The 20,826-nt window shown below is 39.4% G+C and overlaps 4 protein-coding genes across 6 annotated transcripts in view; 2 read left to right on the top strand and 2 right to left on the bottom strand.

The window, feature by feature from the left end:
- The window catches only part of LOC102314341 (tripartite motif-containing protein 16), a 15,914-nt gene extending 13,497 nt beyond the window's left edge, over positions 1-2,417 (top strand). Inside the window, exons 6-7 of the mRNA XM_005947408.2 lie at positions 156-208; positions 294-2,417. Coding sequence (XP_005947470.2) covers positions 156-208; positions 294-823 — 583 coding nt within the window. The 3' untranslated portion in view covers positions 824-2,417. The remainder of the gene's footprint in view (positions 1-155; positions 209-293) is intronic.
- slc15a5 (solute carrier family 15 member 5) lies at positions 1,887-5,138 on the bottom strand. The gene is made up of 9 exons (XM_042214171.1): positions 4,757-5,138; positions 4,206-4,428; positions 3,702-3,871; positions 3,371-3,591; positions 3,095-3,281; positions 2,737-2,925; positions 2,485-2,616; positions 2,278-2,386; positions 1,887-2,010 (listed from the first exon to the last, which is right to left on the bottom strand). Exons 1-9 carry the CDS (start codon positions 5,106-5,108, stop codon positions 1,887-1,889), a joined length of 1,707 nt encoding a protein of 568 aa, XP_042070105.1. The 5' UTR covers positions 5,109-5,138.
- Positions 5,139-6,738: 1,600 nt separating this feature from the next.
- ccdc34 (coiled-coil domain containing 34) lies at positions 6,739-14,113 on the top strand. 3 transcript variants are annotated; one of them, XR_006052992.1, is made up of 8 exons: positions 6,739-6,907; positions 7,155-7,405; positions 7,488-7,611; positions 7,724-7,831; positions 7,917-8,075; positions 8,159-8,288; positions 9,133-9,954; positions 10,907-11,391. XR_006052992.1 is itself a non-coding variant. In XM_042214177.1 (5 exons), exons 2-5 carry the CDS (start codon positions 11,401-11,403, stop codon positions 13,855-13,857), a joined length of 708 nt encoding a protein of 235 aa, XP_042070111.1. In that variant the 5' UTR covers positions 9,346-9,954; positions 11,357-11,400; the 3' UTR covers positions 13,858-14,113. The 3 variants fall into 3 exon arrangements, 2 of the variants coding, with proteins under 2 accessions (XP_042070111.1, XP_005947458.1); XM_042214177.1 differs by lacking the exons at positions 6,739-6,907; positions 7,155-7,405; positions 7,488-7,611; ... (1 more) ...; positions 7,917-8,075; positions 8,159-8,288 and adding exons at positions 12,054-12,242; positions 12,634-12,817; positions 13,574-14,113 and having other exon boundaries at positions 9,346-9,954; positions 11,357-11,451; XM_005947396.3 differs by lacking the exons at positions 6,739-6,907; positions 7,155-7,405; positions 7,488-7,611; ... (2 more) ...; positions 8,159-8,288; positions 9,133-9,954 and adding exons at positions 12,054-12,242; positions 12,634-12,817; positions 13,574-14,113 and having other exon boundaries at positions 9,979-11,280; positions 11,357-11,451.
- A 613-nt stretch (positions 14,114-14,726) lies between these two features.
- Positions 14,727-19,885, bottom strand: hdhd5 (haloacid dehalogenase like hydrolase domain containing 5). Its single transcript, XM_005947398.3, has 8 exons — positions 19,515-19,885; positions 17,732-17,935; positions 17,513-17,625; positions 17,036-17,129; positions 16,928-16,961; positions 16,654-16,828; positions 15,477-15,665; positions 14,727-15,394 (listed from the first exon to the last, which is right to left on the bottom strand). The coding sequence occupies exons 1-8, from the start codon at positions 19,623-19,625 to the stop codon at positions 14,983-14,985; spliced, it is 1,332 nt and encodes a 443-aa protein (XP_005947460.1). The 5' UTR covers positions 19,626-19,885; the 3' UTR covers positions 14,727-14,982.
- Positions 19,886-20,826: the final 941 nt, after the last annotated feature.

Genomic DNA, 20,826 nt, shown 5'->3' with positions numbered 1-20,826 from the left:
GAAGAAAAAAGGGATCTGACGGATTATTCTGGAAAAATCATCAGTAAGTGTGATCATTTGGGATCATTTGAGATTTTTAAACATCATAACTGTGGTCTCACCTTGTTTACTTAAAAACTATGCTTTTTGTGTTTTTCCTTACAAGTGTCAAGAAGGACAAGGCCGCAGGAGGGACGGACAAGGACAGAACTTGTGATGAAATATAAGAGTAAGCATGATGTTAATGACTACAGACATATTTGAGAGCTTAAGCGAGTCCTTTGTAATCAATGAGTTTTTCATTTTCCCTGCAGACTCCAACATCGAGGTGGATCCTGACACTGTAGCAGCTTGTCTTTACCTCTCTGATACAAAGAAAGAGATATCATGGTGTGACAAGGACCAGGCTCATCCAGATCACCCTGACAGATTCACATACTTTTACCAGGCTTTGTGTAAAAAGGGCCTCAGAGGAAACCACTACTGGGAGGTGGAGTGGGATGGTGGCATAGTTGAGGTGGCTGTGTCGTACAGAGGGATAGGTAGAAAGGGTTCAGGGAAAGATTGCTGTTTTGGCCACAATGCTCTGTCCTGGAAATTAATCTGCTCTCCTTCTGGTTGCACGTTCTGGCACAATAATCTTCACAAAGGTCAAATTCCTCCGGCTGTCTCCCGCAAAGTAGGGGTACACCTTAATTATGAAGAGGGAACGCTGGCTTTTTACAGCGTATCTGGGGTTGAAAGTTTGACACTGCTGCACCAAATCCAGACAACCTTCACCGAGCCCCTCTATCCCGGGTTTTCTGTGGATCTTGGTGCAACACTGAAAATAAGCAACATCTGAGATCGTGCACAGTTTCCAATGTTAATGTATTGATCGACAAAGTGATAAAATGATCTCTGAGTCCTCTTTTCCTAGTAAAAAAGTGAAGAATCAAAGAGGCCTTTATATCCACATATAGACTCATGTCATAATAACAAAGTCATATTTTTCTTAGCATTTTTTGACTGTCATAACTTTATACAAGAGCCCAGAGTCCCATAAAATTTTAACCACTAAAAAAAAATTTGGTTTAAAAAAATTAAACCAAATAAAATGTATATCTTATTTGTTGTTTATGTTTAGGATGATTTCTTTTCTATAACCAACTTTGAGCGTCAATATTAGGAGACATATCATCGTTTAAACAACAGAGCTGTAATAGTTCAGTGTCAATTATGCATTAACAGAAACGAGGACGGTACCTTGGATGCTTTGTCCTTTTTTCCTGATAATTCACTGGAGAAACCTTCACAAAATTACATATAGTTATATAATGTTTATTTACTATTTGTATTGAAATTTATCCTGATATAAGATGCAATAATTTAAAGGTAGTTATACTCTTTAAATGTTTATATATTTTTCAAAGTGACGGTTAAAAACAGATTACGTTATTCTGTTTGTGTCATGTCTAAAATTGATCACGTTTAAGCACACTTTGTTTGGAAAAGAGGTTAATAGCTTTAAGTCTGATTTTCATTGTGAGGAGAGCTTGAAATATGATTGCTTTGTAATTGCAGCTACTGTTCAGTCACGTAAACAGAGTCATTGCTTTAGCTAAACTGCCTTAAAGTAAGGACCATGCATACTAATAATAATATTCTTTATTGAGTTTATTGTACTAATATTCACCTTTTCAATATAGAAATGTCACAGTTTACTCCTGAATTCACATTTATGTAAATAAAACAAAGCTCACAATTCATGACGTTTAATTAAATACACAATATACGTGTTAATAAATAAAATATGCACACTTCATATATTACATTTTTACATTTTTACAATTTAGTCAATCACTATAAATTTTGACTCGGTAACAAAGTGCTAGCACCAGTAACAGAGGACATTTTAGAGAAATCATTCATAAAATGCAGTCGGTGCGGTCTACAGTGTCGTAGAAGCGCAGACAGGCCTTGTAATGCAGCAGCTTCTCAGTCAGAGGGCTGATGGTCAGCGCTTTGCCCTGAACGCTTAGGTCCACGTACCTGCACAACATTAATGTAACAAGAAATACACTTAGAGCTGTGATACTTTTTTTTCTTTTTACAAATATACTTGTAAAAACATGCTTTGAATAAAAAGTTTACACTGAAACTGTTTAGTTATCATGTTTCTTATATCAAACTCTATGTATGTGTTTTTGCTAAAACATCAAATTCTTTACCAGCTGTTGATATGAACCTACAACAGACTGTGATGGACATGGAACAATCTAAACTTTATTGGATCATCGTCTACCTGTTTTACTGTACCTGTATGACACACTCCAAAATGCCAGGGTATTTACAGCCATCAGTGTGGCCAGGAGGAAGAAGAATCTCTCCAAATTGCCATCATGCAGTGTGCTTGGGTAAAAGCTTCCTGTAACAGAGCACCATAGTGTTTAGTACCAGTGCCTCTATGTCATTTGTTAGTCCTGTATTTGTATTTTCTTGTCTGTTTGTTTGTTTGAATTTTACCTCCAGAGAGAAAGTACATCAGCTGAATAATAAAGGCACCGAGAAAACATCCCCCTCCATAGGACAGAGTGAGGAAGTGCAGGGCGATCCCTCTGATGTGGTTCGGGGTGAGCTGGAAAGAAATGAGGGAGCCTGCCAGACAACAGAAACTGTATGAGCATGTCTCCTGCTGCTTATGTGCCACATTATACTCGTTTCACAAATCAGAATGATATGCACAAACGGAGACATAACTGTAAGTCTCCCACTCACACGCAGGGGTGACGAGAGCTTCTGCCAGACCGAGCAGGATGTACTGAGGAGCCAGCTGGAAACACGGCATGGAAGAAACTTGCAAAAGCTTTCCAGAAAGTGTCTGCTCCACCAGGGGGTAAGACTTCCTCTGCAGCTCAGTCAAACCTGCAACCAGGACCGACAGAGTGGCACATGCATGGCCCAGAGCTGGAGGGGGAGGATGGACAGGGTGGGGTGATGAGAGAGGGGGCTGAGGAACGGGAGGTTGTGATTACAAGACAAAAAGAGGGAATGAGAGGAGATAAAGGAATATTTAAGAGAATAAATAATGACAACATGCGAACTAGTTGGGCCTTGCATGCATGTAAATACTCACTAATACGTTTTACAGGTGCTGGAGGAGTTTTTTCCATGGACAGGTAGCAGGTCATCACACACTCCATCAATGGCGCTAAGAGCAGCAGAGGCAGGATGCTGATCACATTCATGGCAGCGATGGGCAAAAGGTGGTCCTTCAGGTGAAGGTTGGAGCTCATCGTCTGAATGTAGTAACCTGAGGGGATCTGTGGGAGGCATATTTCTTAACCAGACCTGAAGGCGATTAAACATTTCAGTTTTCTGCTTCATGCATTATAATTTCTCAGGGACCTACCTGTGTGAGGCAGACTCTGTAGAGCAGCTGAAGCCCATAAAGAGGGAAGAGCTTGGCCAGGACTTTGGCATTCTCCACGTGAGTCTCACTGTACCGGCCACCATTATTCTCTTTCGCCCGGTCCAGCCAAGATGCTACCTGCCCGCTCAAGTAGCGATAGTGGAGGCAGCACATCTTGAAAGAGTTCAAGAAAACTCCCAATGTGGTCAGTAATGATCCACCTAAGCTCAATAAAAGCATGAAGCACGAACAGTTTAACTTTTTGTGGCCTGTACAAAAAAGGAGACGAGGAAGAGGTTTTCTCTTTCTAATCCTTTTTTTGGTATCTTACCTTTCTTGGGTTTGTAGGTGAGGTTACTGCGCATCATGTGTATGGCAATGAGAGCCAGCAGCACTGAGGTGAAGGGGATGAGGAAGCCCAGATTTTTGGCCACAGATTGCTGGATGTAAGCAATGCCCAGAAACACAACAGTGGAATTCAGATTCACCAGCCAGTAGAACCTAAATTAAGAGAAAAAAATCTTAGAGCGAGCCAGTGATATTGGTCAGATTTAAATCCAAAATATCTTTGTGCTAATTTCATCATCTAGGGTGGTTCAATTTAAACTTGTTTTGTCTATGAAAGGAGAAGGAGTCCTTAGAGGAAACCCCCATGCACTCTAGTATAGAATTACCATTATGTCAGAAAGGTTTGTTTGTAATATAATAACAAAGGCATGTCACTACTACTTTTTTTGTCTGAAATCAAACCATACGAAACCCAACCTCGTAGAACTAAAAATGAACCTACTGGTAAACTACATGTATGATGCGTCAGGGTAGCCTCATCACCCACCAGTTGAAGAAGGTCAGGAGCTGGTGCTGGTTGTAGCCCTGCAGGTTGTAAGCTCCCATGGGGCAGAGGATAGCTCGGATGCCACCGATGCCCAGTGCAGCAGCCAGCAGGCCAGTGTAAAAAAGAATCTGCTGCTCCCGAGACCCCAGCTGGTGGGTCATGTGGTGGCTGTCGATGTAGAAATCCTCAAAGGGAAATGCCACCACAGGCAACATGGCTGTACCTACAGTGGCAGATGCATCTAATGATTCTGAGTGATATTTTCTTTTTGGCAATGGTTGATTTGATACATTCATGAGATATGTAGTCAAAAAAAAATTACTGAAACAAATGAAAAGAAGTACAAGGTGCCCACCTGTTTTCCTGCCATTTAAAAATAAAAATAAATACATTATAATATTATAACATTATAAACATCTGGCATCAGATCTTACTCTAGTCTTGCTTTTCACAATAATACAGTCCAAGATGGTAAACGCTGTTTTAGAAGTCATATGGCTTCAAATTCTTGGCAGCCAACTTGTGTCAACCTTTAATCCCTTGTGTCTTACCAAAGAAATGAAGAAATGCACACACGTATAGCACCTTAGTCCTTCTTAGACAGGCTTCTGCAAACCAGCCAACCAGAACAGGGGTGAGTGTGCTGGCTCCTATGAAGCACAGGTTGACTGTTGCAGCGAGGTAGTTGTCATATCCGAGCTTCACAGTGCAAAATAGAATCATGTTACATACAATCCCAAAGAAAGTGAACCTTTCAAATAACTCCACAAGAAGTACACAGATGATCACTTGGAGCTTCTTGCGAGGCTTCTTTCGTGGTCTCTGGTATAGATGAGGTGTGTGGGAGATATGTCGCAGTGGGCTTCTGCCCTCTGGGAGTCTCCTGAAGTCTCCAGCTACCATCCCGGGCAGCTCTTCTGCTTGGTGGGGTGAATGCTGTCGGTAAAGAGCTTTAAATGAGAACTGCTGCCCTTGTCGGGAAGGAGTAACAGAAGCTGGAATCTCACAACCAGGTGTGACTCTGACACTGGACACGTATACTCAGCCACACCCACCTGTTTTCTGCAAATGGCCATACCTGATTCGTCCATCTTTATTTTACTGGGAACTGTGGATGTATTACTCAGATTTCACACATTATGAAAAACTATATAAGGGAGGAGTGATGGATGGGAGCTATTTAGAGGACAACCCTAAAATATTTCTAATATTTCAAAAGATAAACATGTGGCTGTTTGATTGATTTATTTTTGTTTTTTTAAATAATGATCTTTAATGCTGTGAAGATAGCATTATTATCCAGATCAAACAGGTTCAATTTCACTTCAAGTCATCTTATAAGATACCTGGTATAAATAATGACTTAAATAATGTTGCCAATGAATGGTCTGTCATGTGATGATAAATATAATCAGTTTATTAAGTGGAGCTCTGGAGTAGTAGTAGTTAGTTATTGGGCTCATTGTATTCCCAGAAACTAATGTCTCCCTTTGAAGGTTAATCTTTCCATGATTGAGGTTAACCACGGTTGCTGACATGCTCACTGTTTTCAGTTAACATGATCACAGTTGTATTGTGGGAACGTACAATATTATTGTAACATTAAAAAATAAACAAGTGCAGAAGATTTTACAAACACTCACAAAATATTACATGTCTCTGTGAAAGCAGCTCTTCTCTTCACTTCCCCGTACAACCTCATTTTGACTGGCTGCTGGTAATTAGACTCAAAATGTTAAGTGAGAGTGAGACAGGGTGCATGTGCAGGTTAACTTCAACTAGAGGAGCTCTGAGACAGACTGCATTTTATCACTGTAGGAGGTGAACTAGCTGTCCAAACAAGCACTGAACATTGGAATTCATTAAAGTACACAGTCTACAGTCCTTAATAGACTTATTTTTAGACTTATCTACGTTTTATTGATATGCTGACAACGTTTAATGATAAGCACCTTGCAATAATACTACCAGAAATGAAGCAAGAGTCCAATCAATATATCTGATTTCTCTGTCTTCCCCACCTTTAGGAATGTCCCATGTAATAAAATATGATAGAAGCAGTCATTCTAATGAACCTCACAAAATGATTGAAGCTTTATCATATTTAAATGTCCCAATTGCCTTCTTTAATGAAGAAACAGCTAAAAGTTTACACACAGTGTGTCACACACTCATCACAAACATGAATGTCATGGTAATTTTGGGCTTCATATGATGTCTTTGAACTTTTTTCCAGATTGGAACGGTTGTAGTATACATAGTAGTATATATATAGTATACATCTTTAATGCCTTAGAAAACAAGAATTAAGTTAACAAGTTTGAATTTCTTTTCGGATTTAATCCTTTAAAGCAAAAAAAAAAAGTGGCCTATATTTTAGTGTAATTTAAACTAGGAAGTAATATACAAACGTGAGATTTTGTACCATTATTGCTTTAAATAAAAAGTGGAAATGTGAAGCTGTTTGAGCAGGTTGATGTGGACTGTTAAACTACATGCGTTTTTGTGGTGTCGCCATGGTTACGAAAACAGCGTCCAGCTGAGCGTGGGGGCGTGGTGTATCATGGGAAAAAGTTTGTAAATCACTTCTAACCTCCGCTGCTGCAAACTCGTGATTGGAAGAAGAGACCAGCTGGCCTGGAAAGAGACAGTTAACCTGTAAAATTAAACATAATAGCTCCAGCCTGCATTTGTTTTTTCCGGTAAGCTAGTTTGCTCTGCTAATGTTTCATAGCAAGTCACAAAATGTGTTTATGTTGTCGTTGGAGTGAGCTAAGGAGCTGAGCTAACGTTAGCATGCTGCTAAATACATATTTTCATATAGCGTCGTCCGTGTCTGGCATTGGAATTTCAGATTTATGTGTCTCATTACCCATTTCTTTTACATTTTACATAAGAAAACAGAAAAGACTTAGCGAACTTTGTTCGCTTTTGTGCTGTCCGCTGCAGATTTGCTGGCTAGTGATGTCTGGAGAGAGGCTACCCAACGGCTTCAGCTCGACCCCTCTCAAAGACTTCCATCCATCAAAGGACTTTGGCGGCGGAATCCTATCCGACGAAGAAGACACTTTTTCTCTGCTTTCTCCAATCTATCATGACAGCTTCGACAGTGACGAAGAAGAACTGAGATCCACCCCAGATCAGCAGACCACTTCCCCCAGAGAGAGGGATGACTCCAGGCTCAGTATTTCACCATTCAGGTGCTGCAGTAAAGCTTTAGTTCAGCTTTAGTTCTGGCTTGTTTGCGGCATAGCTAATTTTATATCTGCGTTTATTTTATAGATGTGAGCTACCAAAAGCGATTTCGGAGCAGCCTGCAGCTTCACCTACCCTCAGTGCATGGGAAATGTGGTTGGTGAATAAAGCAAAAGAGGAGCGTCTTAAGCAGGAAAAGAAAGTAGAAAAGGCATGCAGTCATTAGTCCCATCCCCATAATAGAAAAGTGTTTTTATTCTGATTGTAATTTGTTGTAGTGACCATTTCTCCCCAATAAAAGCTCCGTGTGTCCCGTATATTAGGAGCACTTACTAAAAGAAAGAAAAGAAAAACAAGAACGGGAGCAGGAACAGAAAAAGCTCATCATGGAAAACAAGATCCAAGAATGGCTAAAACTTAAAACAGAACAGGTAAACAACTTCTTAAGTAAAATTGTTGTGTTGATCTTCTTATCTGCTACGCTACAGTCTTTTATGTTTCTTGTTATAATTCTAGGAGAGACATGAGCAACTTCTTAAACAAAGAAAGGAGGAGGAGGAGATGCAGAGGCAGCAGGAGAGACGGTGGGAGACTGAACAGAAAGCTCAACAAAAGTACAAAGACTGGCTGCAAAGAAAGAACCAAGAAAAAATAGAAAAGGAAAAGAAGGAGAAAGTAATCAGGCTCTCGTTCAGCTGTCTCTTCTTTTTTAAATTCCAAATGGTTTCTCAGAGATTTCTTTTGTATCTTTTTGACAGGAGGAAGCCTCCCTGAAGGAGGAGCAGGAGATGGAGCGGCGTAGGAGGGCTGAAGAGAAGTTTAAGGAATGGCTGGCAAAGGCGAATGAAAAAAGCAAAGCTAGTCCCAAAAAGCCCAGCTATCCATCAAGTATGTTTATTTGAATTAACTTGGCGTTATTGGGTTTATTTTACTCAAACATCATAATCATTCCATAGAATAGAATAGAATAGAATAGGATAGAATAGAATTCAACTTTATTGTCACTGCACATGCACAGGTACAGGGCAACGAAATGCAGTTTGCATCCATCCAGAAGTGCTTTAGTGATATAGATATATTACAATATATATTAGCAATAATATAGATATGTGAGTATATTACAGAAATGGGTCTATTATGGTATGTTATAATGTACACGGTATGAAGTATGTTATGAATATTCTATAACTATAAGTATGTACAGGCTGTAGTGAGTACAAGCTATGAACAGGATATAAATATGAAATAAATAACTTTACAGAAATCTGAGATATACAGTTATACAGAAATGGGAACTATGCAAGTTATAAACAGTTGTAGGGTTAAAAATTATCGTATGTACAGAATGATTATTTACACAGAGCTATACAGTAGTGCAGTTAAGATAAGTGAGGGTGTAGATAGTTTCTACAGAGGCTATATAAAGTGCTAGTGGTTGTGAGTGGTGGTTCAGTCCATGTTATTATTGTGTGTTTCAGGGTACAGTTGTTCATTGTGTGTGTGTGTGTGTGTGTGTAGGTGGTTGTGGGTGTGTGTATGTTCAGTCCATGAGTTTAACGTGGGTCAGATGTCAGGAGGCAGAGTTCAGGAGTCTGACAGCTGTGGGGAAGAAGCTGTTCTGGTACCTGGTGGTCTTAGTCCGGAGGCTCCTGTAGATAGACGGTAGCTCATTAGTTTAATTAGACTTCCAGAGATTTATGTGTCACTGTTACATTGGATTGTTTTTCTCTAGGTCCCTATGACAAATCCTACCCATCGCCCAGTTTTGTCAATCCAATCCCCTGGAAGCCAATCCATGTCCCTCCTCCAGAACCATCCTCCCTCGAGACATCAAGCAAGAAACCTCTGAAACAGAGAAAAAGTCAACAGAGCCTCAGCAACACGTTTAGGCTGAGAAACACTCAGAGTCCAGCACATTTGCAGCAGAAGAGATGACACAGCAGGTTGACGTGTATGACTGTGATGCGGCAGCTTAGTTACGGGCTTAACTGTGATTTCTGCACCACCACAGCTTCTGGGCCAAGACTCTGCTGAGTCACACAAGGATTTTTGTTCTCTTAAGGTGGTTGTGGTGAAGACGTGTTTGGTTTATGTTTTTTTTTTTTTTTTAAATCAATGGAATTATTCAAATTTTAATATGATGTTCGTGTGACTAGATATTTAAAAGTCCAGAATACAATTTTCTGTAGATGTACTGCAATACTTTTTTTTTTTTTATATTTGGATAAATGTGGCACAGTCAAAGATCTGTTTCGGTCTCATTCATTCTGTGGTCAACAAAACCACGTTTCATTGCACTGAACAAATAAGGCACCACCCGCATGACAGAAAGAAGGTGGCTGGTGGTCACAGCCAAAGATAGACCCAGCTTGGTCAAGTGCCCCTCACACTTCACACATTGTTCTGTGTCCAGCTGTGCCTTGTTCTTCTGTGGGCTGAGATGACGACAGAATGTAGTGAGGGGGTGGAAAGAGAGAGAGAGAGAGAGCGATTCAGAGCAGTATGCTCAGTCTGTGTTAGCATCTCACTGTGATGCCAATGTGTGAAGCCTGAGGTAAAATGATTTAAATTATGCTTTTCTGGTGTATTTTTGTGTAGTTTCTTCTTGTTCATTTTGTGGTTAACTCTTTACAGTTTCCTGATTGCTCTGGAATGTGTTAGCTGGTTGTAATCAGGGAGAAGAGCTTATGTTTTCTTTAGTTGTTAATCATTGTGGGGTGGGCAGCTGTTAAAACAAAGATGTAACGTGATTACATTTTGTCGTGAGTAGTTTTATTGGGTGTAAGGGTGTAGGCTGTTTGCTCTAAGGTATTTGAAGCCTTGTAAATAAAACCTTTCTCCACATGAAAGGTTAGTCACAGGGACACAGAAATTTGAGAAAAAAGTGCTTTATTTTATCCTTGGAAGAAAAAGTCAAACAGTAATGTTACAACTTAAAAAGTAAGAAGCAACATGAGATAAAATAACATCAATGCTCAAACCAATCCAAGCAACCAAAACTGATCAGATGAAAAGGAAAGGGGATCTTAAATACCTGCTGATCGGACCAATTTAGACACAAGGTAACAAAGCTAATCAACTAATATTAGAGAAGCAAAATCAAGCTTTAATTTAATTGTTACTCTAACCTAACAGTAATTAAAAGAACAACTAAATACCTTACTGAGGAGACACAGAAAATAAATGCATTTAACATAAATGACTCCAGCTATCTTCCTATGATCTTGGAATACGTGGTATCTCCCAATCAGCACTTTCTGTATTAAATAGTGATGCATTCAAAGACACCTCTTTTGCTCGTTATATGCTGGCAGACCATATGATTGCTTGGAGAACCCAGCACTGCAAAACCAGAGAAATTATTAGAAATTAAAGTAAATCCAACAAATTTAACATACACTCTCAGTGAACTTTATTAGGTATATTTGCTAGTACTGGATTGGAGCTCATTTTGCCCCCAGAACTGCATTAATTGTTCAAATGTCCCTTTCCACCACATCCTAAAGGTGTTCTTCTGGATTGACATCTGTTGACTGTGAAGGCCATTTGAATATAGTGAATTCACCGTCATGTTCAAGAATCCAGTTTGAAATGATTTTGCCTGGTGCATTACCCTGCTGGAAGACGTCATCATAAGAGCACTCAGACCAGCCCGTATTGGACCAATAATCATACCACATTCAAAGTCACTTAAATCACCGTTCTGGCCTATTCTGATGCTCAGTTTGCACTTCCGCAGGTTATCTTGACCATGCCCACATGCTTAAATACTGATTTTTATAGTTGCATGGCTGCAAGTGTAGCAGTCACACCCTCTTAAAATGGGAAGTCTGCACTCAGAGTGAACCTTCAACACTTTTGTTCACTCCTATAATTTACGGTAAGTTCTAGCTACTCATTTTAGCTCGACCTTTAAGAGCTTTTGGTAATGAATGATTGCTGTCTGGCTCTTTCAGGTATTGAGTCCTGTTAAACATACAAAGAAAATCCATATCCCAAGATGCAGTGGTGCAGGTGGGCTGGCAGTTGGAAATCACAACTTCCAACACAGGTAGGAGGCGTGTCTTATACTGCCTCAGAAGTAAACTGAGTGGCGCAGGGGTGTAGCAAGCACACAGAGTGACAGTCTAAAGGGCAGAAGGACAGAATCTACTTGTGTTTCAAGAATGTGACTACTGGTGTAATGTAGATATGGAAACCAACTCCTGATGAAGAAACAGCTTTTGGATTCTGACTAGTCTTTCTCAAGGAATATTGATTTTTATCCCTGCTATGGAATACCTGAGCTGATTGTGTAATCTTTTCTGATTGTTGAACAAACGTTAAAGAATGGGTTTAAGATAGCAGAAGAAAAAAGCAAGCTGCTTCACTAGATTTGACAGATTAGATTTGACAGAACCTTTACTTTTTATTGAGCTCTGGATGGATCTTTCACCAGGGATCAAACTGTCTGCGTTACTTCTGCCAGTAGACAATTGATTTCTCCCTTTCTTTCTCAAGGATGTGACTGCTGTTTGTGTAAATATTCTAAGATCTTATTGACACAACTTGGAAGGGACCGGTTCATTTGCACTGAGGCCCAAAGGTATTGGGTCTCGTCTTACAGCGATAGTGTTTTTTCCCTCTCTCTCTGTTCCTCTTGTCACCATGCAGACTGCTGGGCCAGAGATTGAAGACTCTTTTGACTTTCTTTTTAAAATCATCTTGGTTGGTGACTCAGATGTTGGGAAGACCTGCGTGGTGCAAAGCTTCAAATCTGGCATCTTCATCGAAAAGCAACAAAACACCATTGGTGTTGACTTTACTGTTCGTACCCTGGACATTGATGGCAAGAAGGTGAAGGTAGATGACTTTTATTTTAAGCACTTGCATCACAGCTGATAGTGCAGTCATGTCCACATATTTAGGTGTGTGCAATTTATGAGATCTGTGCGGGTGCACTCTTGTCTTAAAGTAAAGAATTCCTTTTGTTTTATTTCTTCAGAGAAAGGGGAGGGGCTGACAAGCTGTCTGTAGTATCCTCAGTGTTTCTGTTAGCTTTCTGGGTGTGTTGATTTATTAGCTGCTAGTTTATAATTCTGTTTAGACATTTGCAGACATTTGTTCAGAAACAACTGCAAACAGCAGACAAACCTGACATCATACTTGAATAACTTAAGAGTTGTACGCTGTTGATCCTTAACCTATTCTGTATAACCGGTTAACCCATATTTGTGTTATCTGTGTTTTGCAGATGCAGGTGTGGGACACTGCGGGACAGGAGCGTTTCCGCACCATAACTCAAAGCTACTACCGCAGCGCCCATGGGGCGATGGTGGCCTATGACATCACTCGACGCAGCACATTTGAATCGGTTCCACACTGGATCAGGGAAGTGGAGCTGTACGGAGCTGCCAGTGTGGTGCTGATACTCATTGGTATGTAAACTGTCTGCACAGAGCAGAATATATTTTTGAGTTGTAGATATTGTCACAAAAAACATGTTACAAAATCAATTCAAACAAGACAAAAGTCACTTGCAAAGTCATTAGCAGATCCGTAGATTGTGCTAATAAAGGGATGAACATGGTCACCAAAAAGACTGAAGTAGACTGTGGTGTTTAACAATGTGTTAACAATATGTGCCAAGAAAATATCCCAAACAATGTCACACCAGCAGCTTTAGCTGTTGATACAAGGCAGGATAAATCCATATTTTCATGATTAGATCAAATCCTGATCTCACTAACTGAATGCAGTATTGTTGTATTAATTTGCAATAGGTCAATGACATGAAAGAGCATGCCAGTGAGGGAGAGTATTTTTATGTAGAGTTTAGATATTCTTCTTGTGTCTCTGTAGGTAGTGTATCGTGTAACGTCCACCTACAGACCAAAGACATATGCAGAATGTGCTAAAACAGCGATTCCGGTGTGTGACTGTTGTCTGTATTAACCCTAAAAAAATGTATCTTATAGTTAAAGTCTACTAAGTTTGTTGGGAAAGACGTAATTCCAAAAAGTCAGAAACATGCCCCATGTTTTTGAGGGGTAAAGTTTAAATGTGATCTGAAGACTTGGTTGTAGTAAGTGTTGCACTAAAAGAATAATTGAACTGAAAATGATACAAATCATAGCTGCAAATATCTGCTTCACTTCTGTTTTTACCAACTCTGGTTCTGTTCACCACTGCAGGTAATAAGTCAGATCTCCACACTAAGAGACAGGTGCTCTTCGAGGATGCTTGCAATCTGGCAGAAGACAGTGGTGTGCTGGCTGCTCTGGAAACCTCAGCCAAGGAGGCCCAGAACATAGATGCCGCCTTCATTCTTATGGCTCGAGAACTAATGGCACGCAATGGTATGACCATCATAAACGAGTCCTCTGAAAACTCTCCTCAGTTCATGCTGATTAACAACTCTCACCCGGTTCCTAGTGCCGTGGTTACAGATAAAAAGTGTGGGTGCCGAGAAGGCTGAAGCAGGGAGTCACTCGAAGAGTGGGAATGGAGGCCTGAATACTCAATTTACCTGTTTCTCTACCAGAGAATGGGATGTTATTTAAAGAGAAACTGTGTGTTGCAACGTGTGTGTGAATACTGGTTTTGTATGTTTTGACTTTTTAATATTTAACATGTTGTAATATTATTCTGAGGATAATGAATGTGATGACAAACCACTCCTCTGCCAGAGGACTCTGTACACAGACTCCAGCACAGTAAACACTACAGTTTTACATGTAGCCTTGTGTCATTTTAATCCCTTTTTTTTAAAGGTTCTTTCACATCATATGGCTTTTGAAGTACAATGCCACAGGTTTAAGTCACCTGCAAATCACACATTGTTAAACCAGTTACAAATGTAAAAACTGTATTTTCAGTGGCGCTGTAACTATAACTGCAGTCTTCTAACAGACATTCACTATTCATTATGTGAAAAACCCTACTGTTAAATTCCACCAACTTCAGAAAATAAGACTAGTTTTTTTCAAAATAAAATTTAACATTCTGCTGGCTAAAGTAAAAAAAAAATGATGTAATACACTCATAGCTGGCAACTTAAATAGAGCTTATAAATTCATGTTTAAAAAAAATTTATTAGGTAAAATATGACAGCAGTAAAAACAAATGAGGACCTACGGGGGTGTCTTTTTTTTGACTGTGCAAATGCCTGAAGTGGTAATGTCACAAAACTGTGTCTTTGTACAGTTCTTTCTGAATCAGTCTAAACTTGCTGGAAAGATGTAACTGTGGAGGAATTCCACCTGAAATCCACCCGTGAGCTTATCAATACTTAAAGTACTAAAATGTGTAATTCAACAACTTAATGTATGTACTCAAAAACCTGAATTCGTTGACTCAGAAACAGTGATGTCTATTATTGAAAACTTAAACTTTTTTAAAAGAATTCAGCAGTGGTCTGATGCACTATTATGGATGACTGATTTAAAATGCAACTTCTATGTATTTGATATTATTCCTTTTCACAGCTGACTCTATGGCTCGTTATAACATAGTAACACCTACTTCTCCCCTGTAATAATCAAGGGAATGGTTTGATAACCTGTTGCTAATGGTGAAAGATCAGACTATGAGATGGAGACCCCTACTGTAGTGGCCAGCCTTCCTGCTTAAATACCAACTCAACCGCCTCCTTCACATCATGCACCACGAAGGACGGTTGAGTGAGGCTGGGATCGAAGCGGAAGTCTCTGTGACCATGGAAGATGCGTTGTTCTGTGACTGTTTGCGTTGGGTCTGAGAGCAGCTCCTGTTGTTCTTTGCTGTACACTCCTGTGCACACCAGGATTGAGCTACATCCCTCGGGGAGATCCCTTTCTACCACACCTGAAGCTCCACCTAGTTCTGCTGATGTCATTTTAGGGGTGTCATCAACAGCTGAGGGATCTATACTTCCACCAGCACTCTGAGCCTGCATCTGTGCCTTGGTGTGACGAGAAGACTGGAGGTAGCGATTGTAGAGGTTGGCGCCATATATGTCGGCCATGGGATTATCACTATAAAAAAAAAAAAAGGACTCAGTTCAAATTCTTTTTTAAACTGAATTTCTAAGTGTTAAATGTAGACTGAAAAACTCACCCTATAGCATACACCCTCTTCACAGGCGTGTTCCAGCCAAGTCTTTCAGCCTGTTGTCTAATCAGCAGCTCAGCGTAGTTATAAGTCACCACACTGGGCTTCCCAATCAGAGCCTCGTACTTGAGTTCGTATCCTGTGACCTTCTTGTACAGAGACTCTAAGCACACCAGGAACATACCATGACCAAACCTGTGATGCAAGGAACAGGAAATACAGTATTGTGAGAAAGTTTTTGTTTTGTTCCCTTTCTTAGTTTTTTGCACATTTGTCATATTTGTGACTTTAACGTTACAGATCGAACTAATTTTAATATTGGGCATAACCTGAGTAAATACAAAATGCAGTTTTTAAATGATTTCATTTATTAAGGGAAAGCTATCAAAGCCAACTTGGTCCAATATAAAAAAAACCTAAACCTACTAACTGGTTGTGACACACTTGGCAAGCAAGCATTTGTGGAGGAGCTTTGCGCCACTCCTCTTTAAATAATTGTTTTAATTCAGGCACATCAGAGGGTTTTCAAGGATGAACTGCCCGTTTAAGTTCAGATGCCAAAGAATCTCAATTGGAATTAAGTCTGGACTTTGAATAGACCACTCCATGATCTTCATTTTGTTTTGTTTTTGAGCCATTCAGAGGCGCACTTGCTGGTGTGTTTTGGATCATTGTCCTGCTGGACGTCCTTTAGATGTTGTTCTGGGTTCTTTTGTGACCTGCTGGATAGGTGATGCACTCCTGGGATCATTTTGGTACGCCGGGCACTCTTGGGAAGGTTCACCTGTGTTCCACGTTTTCTCTCATAGCTTTCACTATGATTTGCCTTTGTACCCCTTTCTAGACTGATAATGTCAATGACTTTGTTTATTAGTGGTTTCTTCAGAGTGTGGCATGATGTGTTGCTTTCTTGAATAATTTTTCCTAATTCACTTAAGTTCTATTGAAGAGGTTTCTTTATTCAACAGGTTTCTCAGTAATCAGGCCACTGTGGCTGGTGAAGTTGAACTCAGCTCTCAAATGTGGTAACTCAAAAGTAATTCAGGATTTAATGAGAGATCGATCACTTTTTCACACAGGGCCAGGTAGGTTTTGATAATAGTGCTTTTCCATGGCACTGTATAACAAGAATACTGTAAAATTTGAAGGTTGTAATATTTCAGACTGTGGTGTTGATGTGTACCGGGGATTCCAGGCCTCTGCCATCCACAGCAGGTCCATGTTACATGCCAGGACGGGGATGTGAGGATAATGCGCTGAACTCCAAGTGCTGCCTGGGTTCCCACCAGTTAGCAGCACGTCAACAATAAGCTGGAGGTTGGTCTCCCATCTAATAGGCTCACCAAATAAAACAACAGCTGTAGGACCAAATAAAAACAAAACATACAATTAGGCCACATTACCAGAAAATCATTAATTCTCAGGGATTATGTAATGACTGCGCAAAGGAAACATACCATCTATTGGCCGTAAACCTTTAGTGGGCGGCACCTGAAGGACATTGTGCAAAGTTGGCAAGACGTGTAACTGAACTGAACATAAATGGATTAAACAGTATTACTTACAACATCTTTGGGTCTTCTATTGTGATCCACAACATCTAGGACTGGGTACGCTTCTCTGAGCACATCTATAGTAACAACATCCTGAAAGCCCAGGCTGAAGTTTGGCGAGTTAAAGTCAAACCGGTTGAGCAGGAATTACAAGCTGGAAATATGTAGAAAATCTTAACAGTGTTTTGGGTATTTGGTGTTTTTTTGTAACATGTTTTCCAATGTTTAATTTATTGCATTTCTTTATATTTCAAATAACAATGTTTGACTTGAATTAAAAACAAAATCCCACTAACTCAAAAAAACAGAAAAATCTGTTGAAGGGCTTCACAGAGACTGTCAAGCAGTAAAGGGAACAAAGGGTGAAACGATTAAACACTGATAACAAAGTGGAGCATGGAGAAAAACAAGTGAATAAACAGAACATTCAGCTTTAAAGGTCAACATCCAGAGTGCAGGCACCAGATTACCAGAGTTATTGCAGGATACTTATGAGCGACTTCCTCTACTGGACCCTGTCCGGAGACCAGCACACGCATTTTGTGGAACTGGGTAAACATTCGCAAAGGACTATGGGATAGCATCACCTGGTCTGGAGACACCTGAGATAAAGGGAGTCTAGAATAAATGGCTGATATCAAAGAATATTAAAAACAAAATACACGAGACAAAGCAAACTGATAATGTTTTAAAAGGCTCTCAATTTACCTCCACCTCAAGCAGATGTGACAGATGTTCCGCTTTTGTCTGCCTCATGCAGTTCCCAGCATTAGTGACAAACACCACAGGGACCTTGTATTTTCCGCTGCGGTCCACCAGGTTTTTGAAGCACTGCTTGGCTGCAGGGATCGGAGTCTTGCCTCTCACCAGCACCCCATCAATGTCAAAGAGGAGCCCGAAGGAGCTGCTTGCCTGAGGAGGGAGCAGGCGACAGAGTGGGGACATGTGTAGTATGACAACATAAGGTTACTCATTAACTGATACTGCATTCTGAGCAGTCTTTGAGAGCTCATCGCTGCAGGCACACTGAACTGAGTGAGACTTTGATCCCACTGCAGCTTCTATGAGCTAAAGTTAGTGATTGAACACTGATGAATAGATACTAAAATAATCTATACCGTACTATATACTATAGTATACTAAAAATACAATGATCAATGTGTGCAGTGAGTAGCCTCAGCATGCTCTCCTGCTGGGACATTCAGTCTCTGGCCTTTTGCTCCACCATCTTGTAAGTTTCTACATATTTATAATAATTGCTCTGAGATTTTAGCTTATTATATTAAATAGTTTCCTAGATATTGTTTAAGAAAGAGCCCATCCACTCACTTTTTTCACACACTGAAATCTAAGGAAATATTCAAATATAAATATCTCGAAGTTCTTTCACATTTCTTACCATAAAATTTAATGAGGATCTGCGTTTGACATATAAAAATATGAAAAACATTCATGCATTCCTTATAAGTCCCTTACAAGTTTGGTGTGCATTGTAAACATAAAAAATTACTTTATAAAAATGTAAAATGTGGCACATTTGTCCTCTGGCCTCTCCTTCAAGGTCAAACAACATCAAACATTCAGTCTTTTATCTTCAAAATTATGTTTAGAATTCTACTGCCATTGTTTGTATTGGCAACATTTAGGAAATGATATTGGTATATGGGGACTAAAAATAATATAGTCTGCATCCAAATGATGTTATATTTGACCTCTGACCTCAAGCTTTCTTTGTGGAGTTGACTCCAAACTGTATTATATCGTTAAAGAAAGTATTATCAAGAAAAAAGAGCTGCAAATCAGTACCTATTATCCATTACCCACTCCTACATAATATTTGTATAATCAAATTAAACATCTGTAATCCTACCTTTACCTAATTTTTACTGCACTACAAACTTCTTAAAATACATTTTTTTTAAAAAACAAACGAACAAAGAAAACTAAATTCATACATACAAAATGTAATACTTCCCTTAATAGCGGGTAGCCTTGGTGGAGGTTTGCACTCTGAGTGCTTCTTCTTGTAAAATACAACTACGTCATTCAGAAATTGTGAGTCCTCTTTCCAATGTGATTTTTTATTAGCAGTTTTCAAATATGGCACTCTGCAGGACTGCTTGACTTTTTTAGTTAGCCAATACCCAGACACATGAGACAAATGTGAAGTTGTGTTCAAACATGGTCTGAGATTTCAAAGTGTGGAAAAAGACTTGAAAGTGGGTGAATGGGCTTTTACAAAAGAGACTAAAACTTCACAGAAATCACCGGATATTTCCAAACTTTAGATTAGAATATTTATATTTAAGTCAAAGATGGCTGAGCAGAAAATGTTAAAAAGAAAATTGGATAACTTGAGATTGAATACTCTTCTGTCAGGATACATTTCTTTGACAGGTAGCACTGAAATGGGATGGAGCGCCACCGTGCTTTCAATCAGCACTCCCTTCTCCACTCTCGTTAATACAGTTTGTACAAAGCGTTGACTTACATGGCTATAACATCTTGAGGCCGAAGACTGGGTGTTCGCTTGCTTTGCTGCTCCCTCGCAGCTTGATTTCAGCAGCTGCCAGCCACTCTTTAAATATCTAACTCTCTGCATTGTTTCAGGCACTTTAGTGGAAAAGGCGACGTGTAAACAACAACAACAGACACGGCCGAGCTAGCTTTAGCTGCGCCAACGGTAACGGCTAACTTAGCAAATGTGACCGCTGAAGAACCGGGTCATGATATTTTTATCAGTCTAAGTCAATATCATACTCTGCGCTCCTCATACTGTAATATACGGTTGTATACCGAGGAGCGGTACAATTTGTCATAGCTCTGAGGACGCATGCGCAAAGAAGCAAACCGTTGAACTTCCAGGTCCAATATTACGTCAACAACGGAAACCCACACGTTTATCATTTTTGTAGAAATGAAAGTCACTTTCTAACTTACTAACTTTGAAACTCAATAAACTCTGTACCTGAACATAATACTAATATTATTATTTATTTATTAGTTTCAACATCATGTATAAATAACTGTAAATTTCATGGCAAAGATACAAAACTATATTATCTTTAAAAAAAAGACCCCAGAATATTACATTTTATGATTTGCATGTTTGCATTTCCCCCCTCTAATTTTCCTCATTTCTGACACATTTCATGTATAGTTGTATAAAACAAAACGAATATACGAATAATTATTTTATTTTTTTTTTTGTACATATTTTTTCTTGATTATTTGGACTTACTTTTACAAAAACTTTACTTAATTTTATCTGGGTTATTATAACCAGTAGCAAGGTTTGTTTACATTTTTTACCTACTTCAGTTAGTTTACTGTCATTCTCCTTTGCAGATGCCTTTGTGCCACCCACCTCCACCTCTCATCACTCAAACTCCATTCAAGCCACCTTCATCTCAGCTCCAGGGGTCCTGCTCTAATCCCTTTTACAGCCAGGGTCCATTCGGCTGAGACAGGCCATCGGAGTCTAACTGTGTATATTCTGTTCATCAATAAATCATTTTCATCCTTTCTAATAATCTCTCCTTATTGAAACGCTTCTATGTAACACATTAGTAAGCATAAATTCTTACTTCTTATTTAAATTTAAAAGTACAAATAAATTCATATTCAGTAAACTTTGAATAGTATGTACTTGTTTCAATAAAGGTTACACATTTGATGTGGAACATGAACGTCTGTTCCATGATCCCAAGATGACATCCAACATTCATCTGTAGATGAAAATTTAAAAAACTGCCCAATTCCAAAAATAAAAATGACAACTATTTGGTTGTCACAGTAAAAAA

This window comes from Haplochromis burtoni, unplaced genomic scaffold, assembly GCF_018398535.1.
Source record: "Haplochromis burtoni strain Fernald_Lab_line unplaced genomic scaffold, NCSU_Asbu1 Contig_526, whole genome shotgun sequence".
Lineage (NCBI taxonomy): Eukaryota > Metazoa > Chordata > Actinopteri > Cichliformes > Cichlidae > Haplochromis > Haplochromis burtoni.
This window is presented reverse-complemented; position numbering and strand designations above follow the sequence as displayed.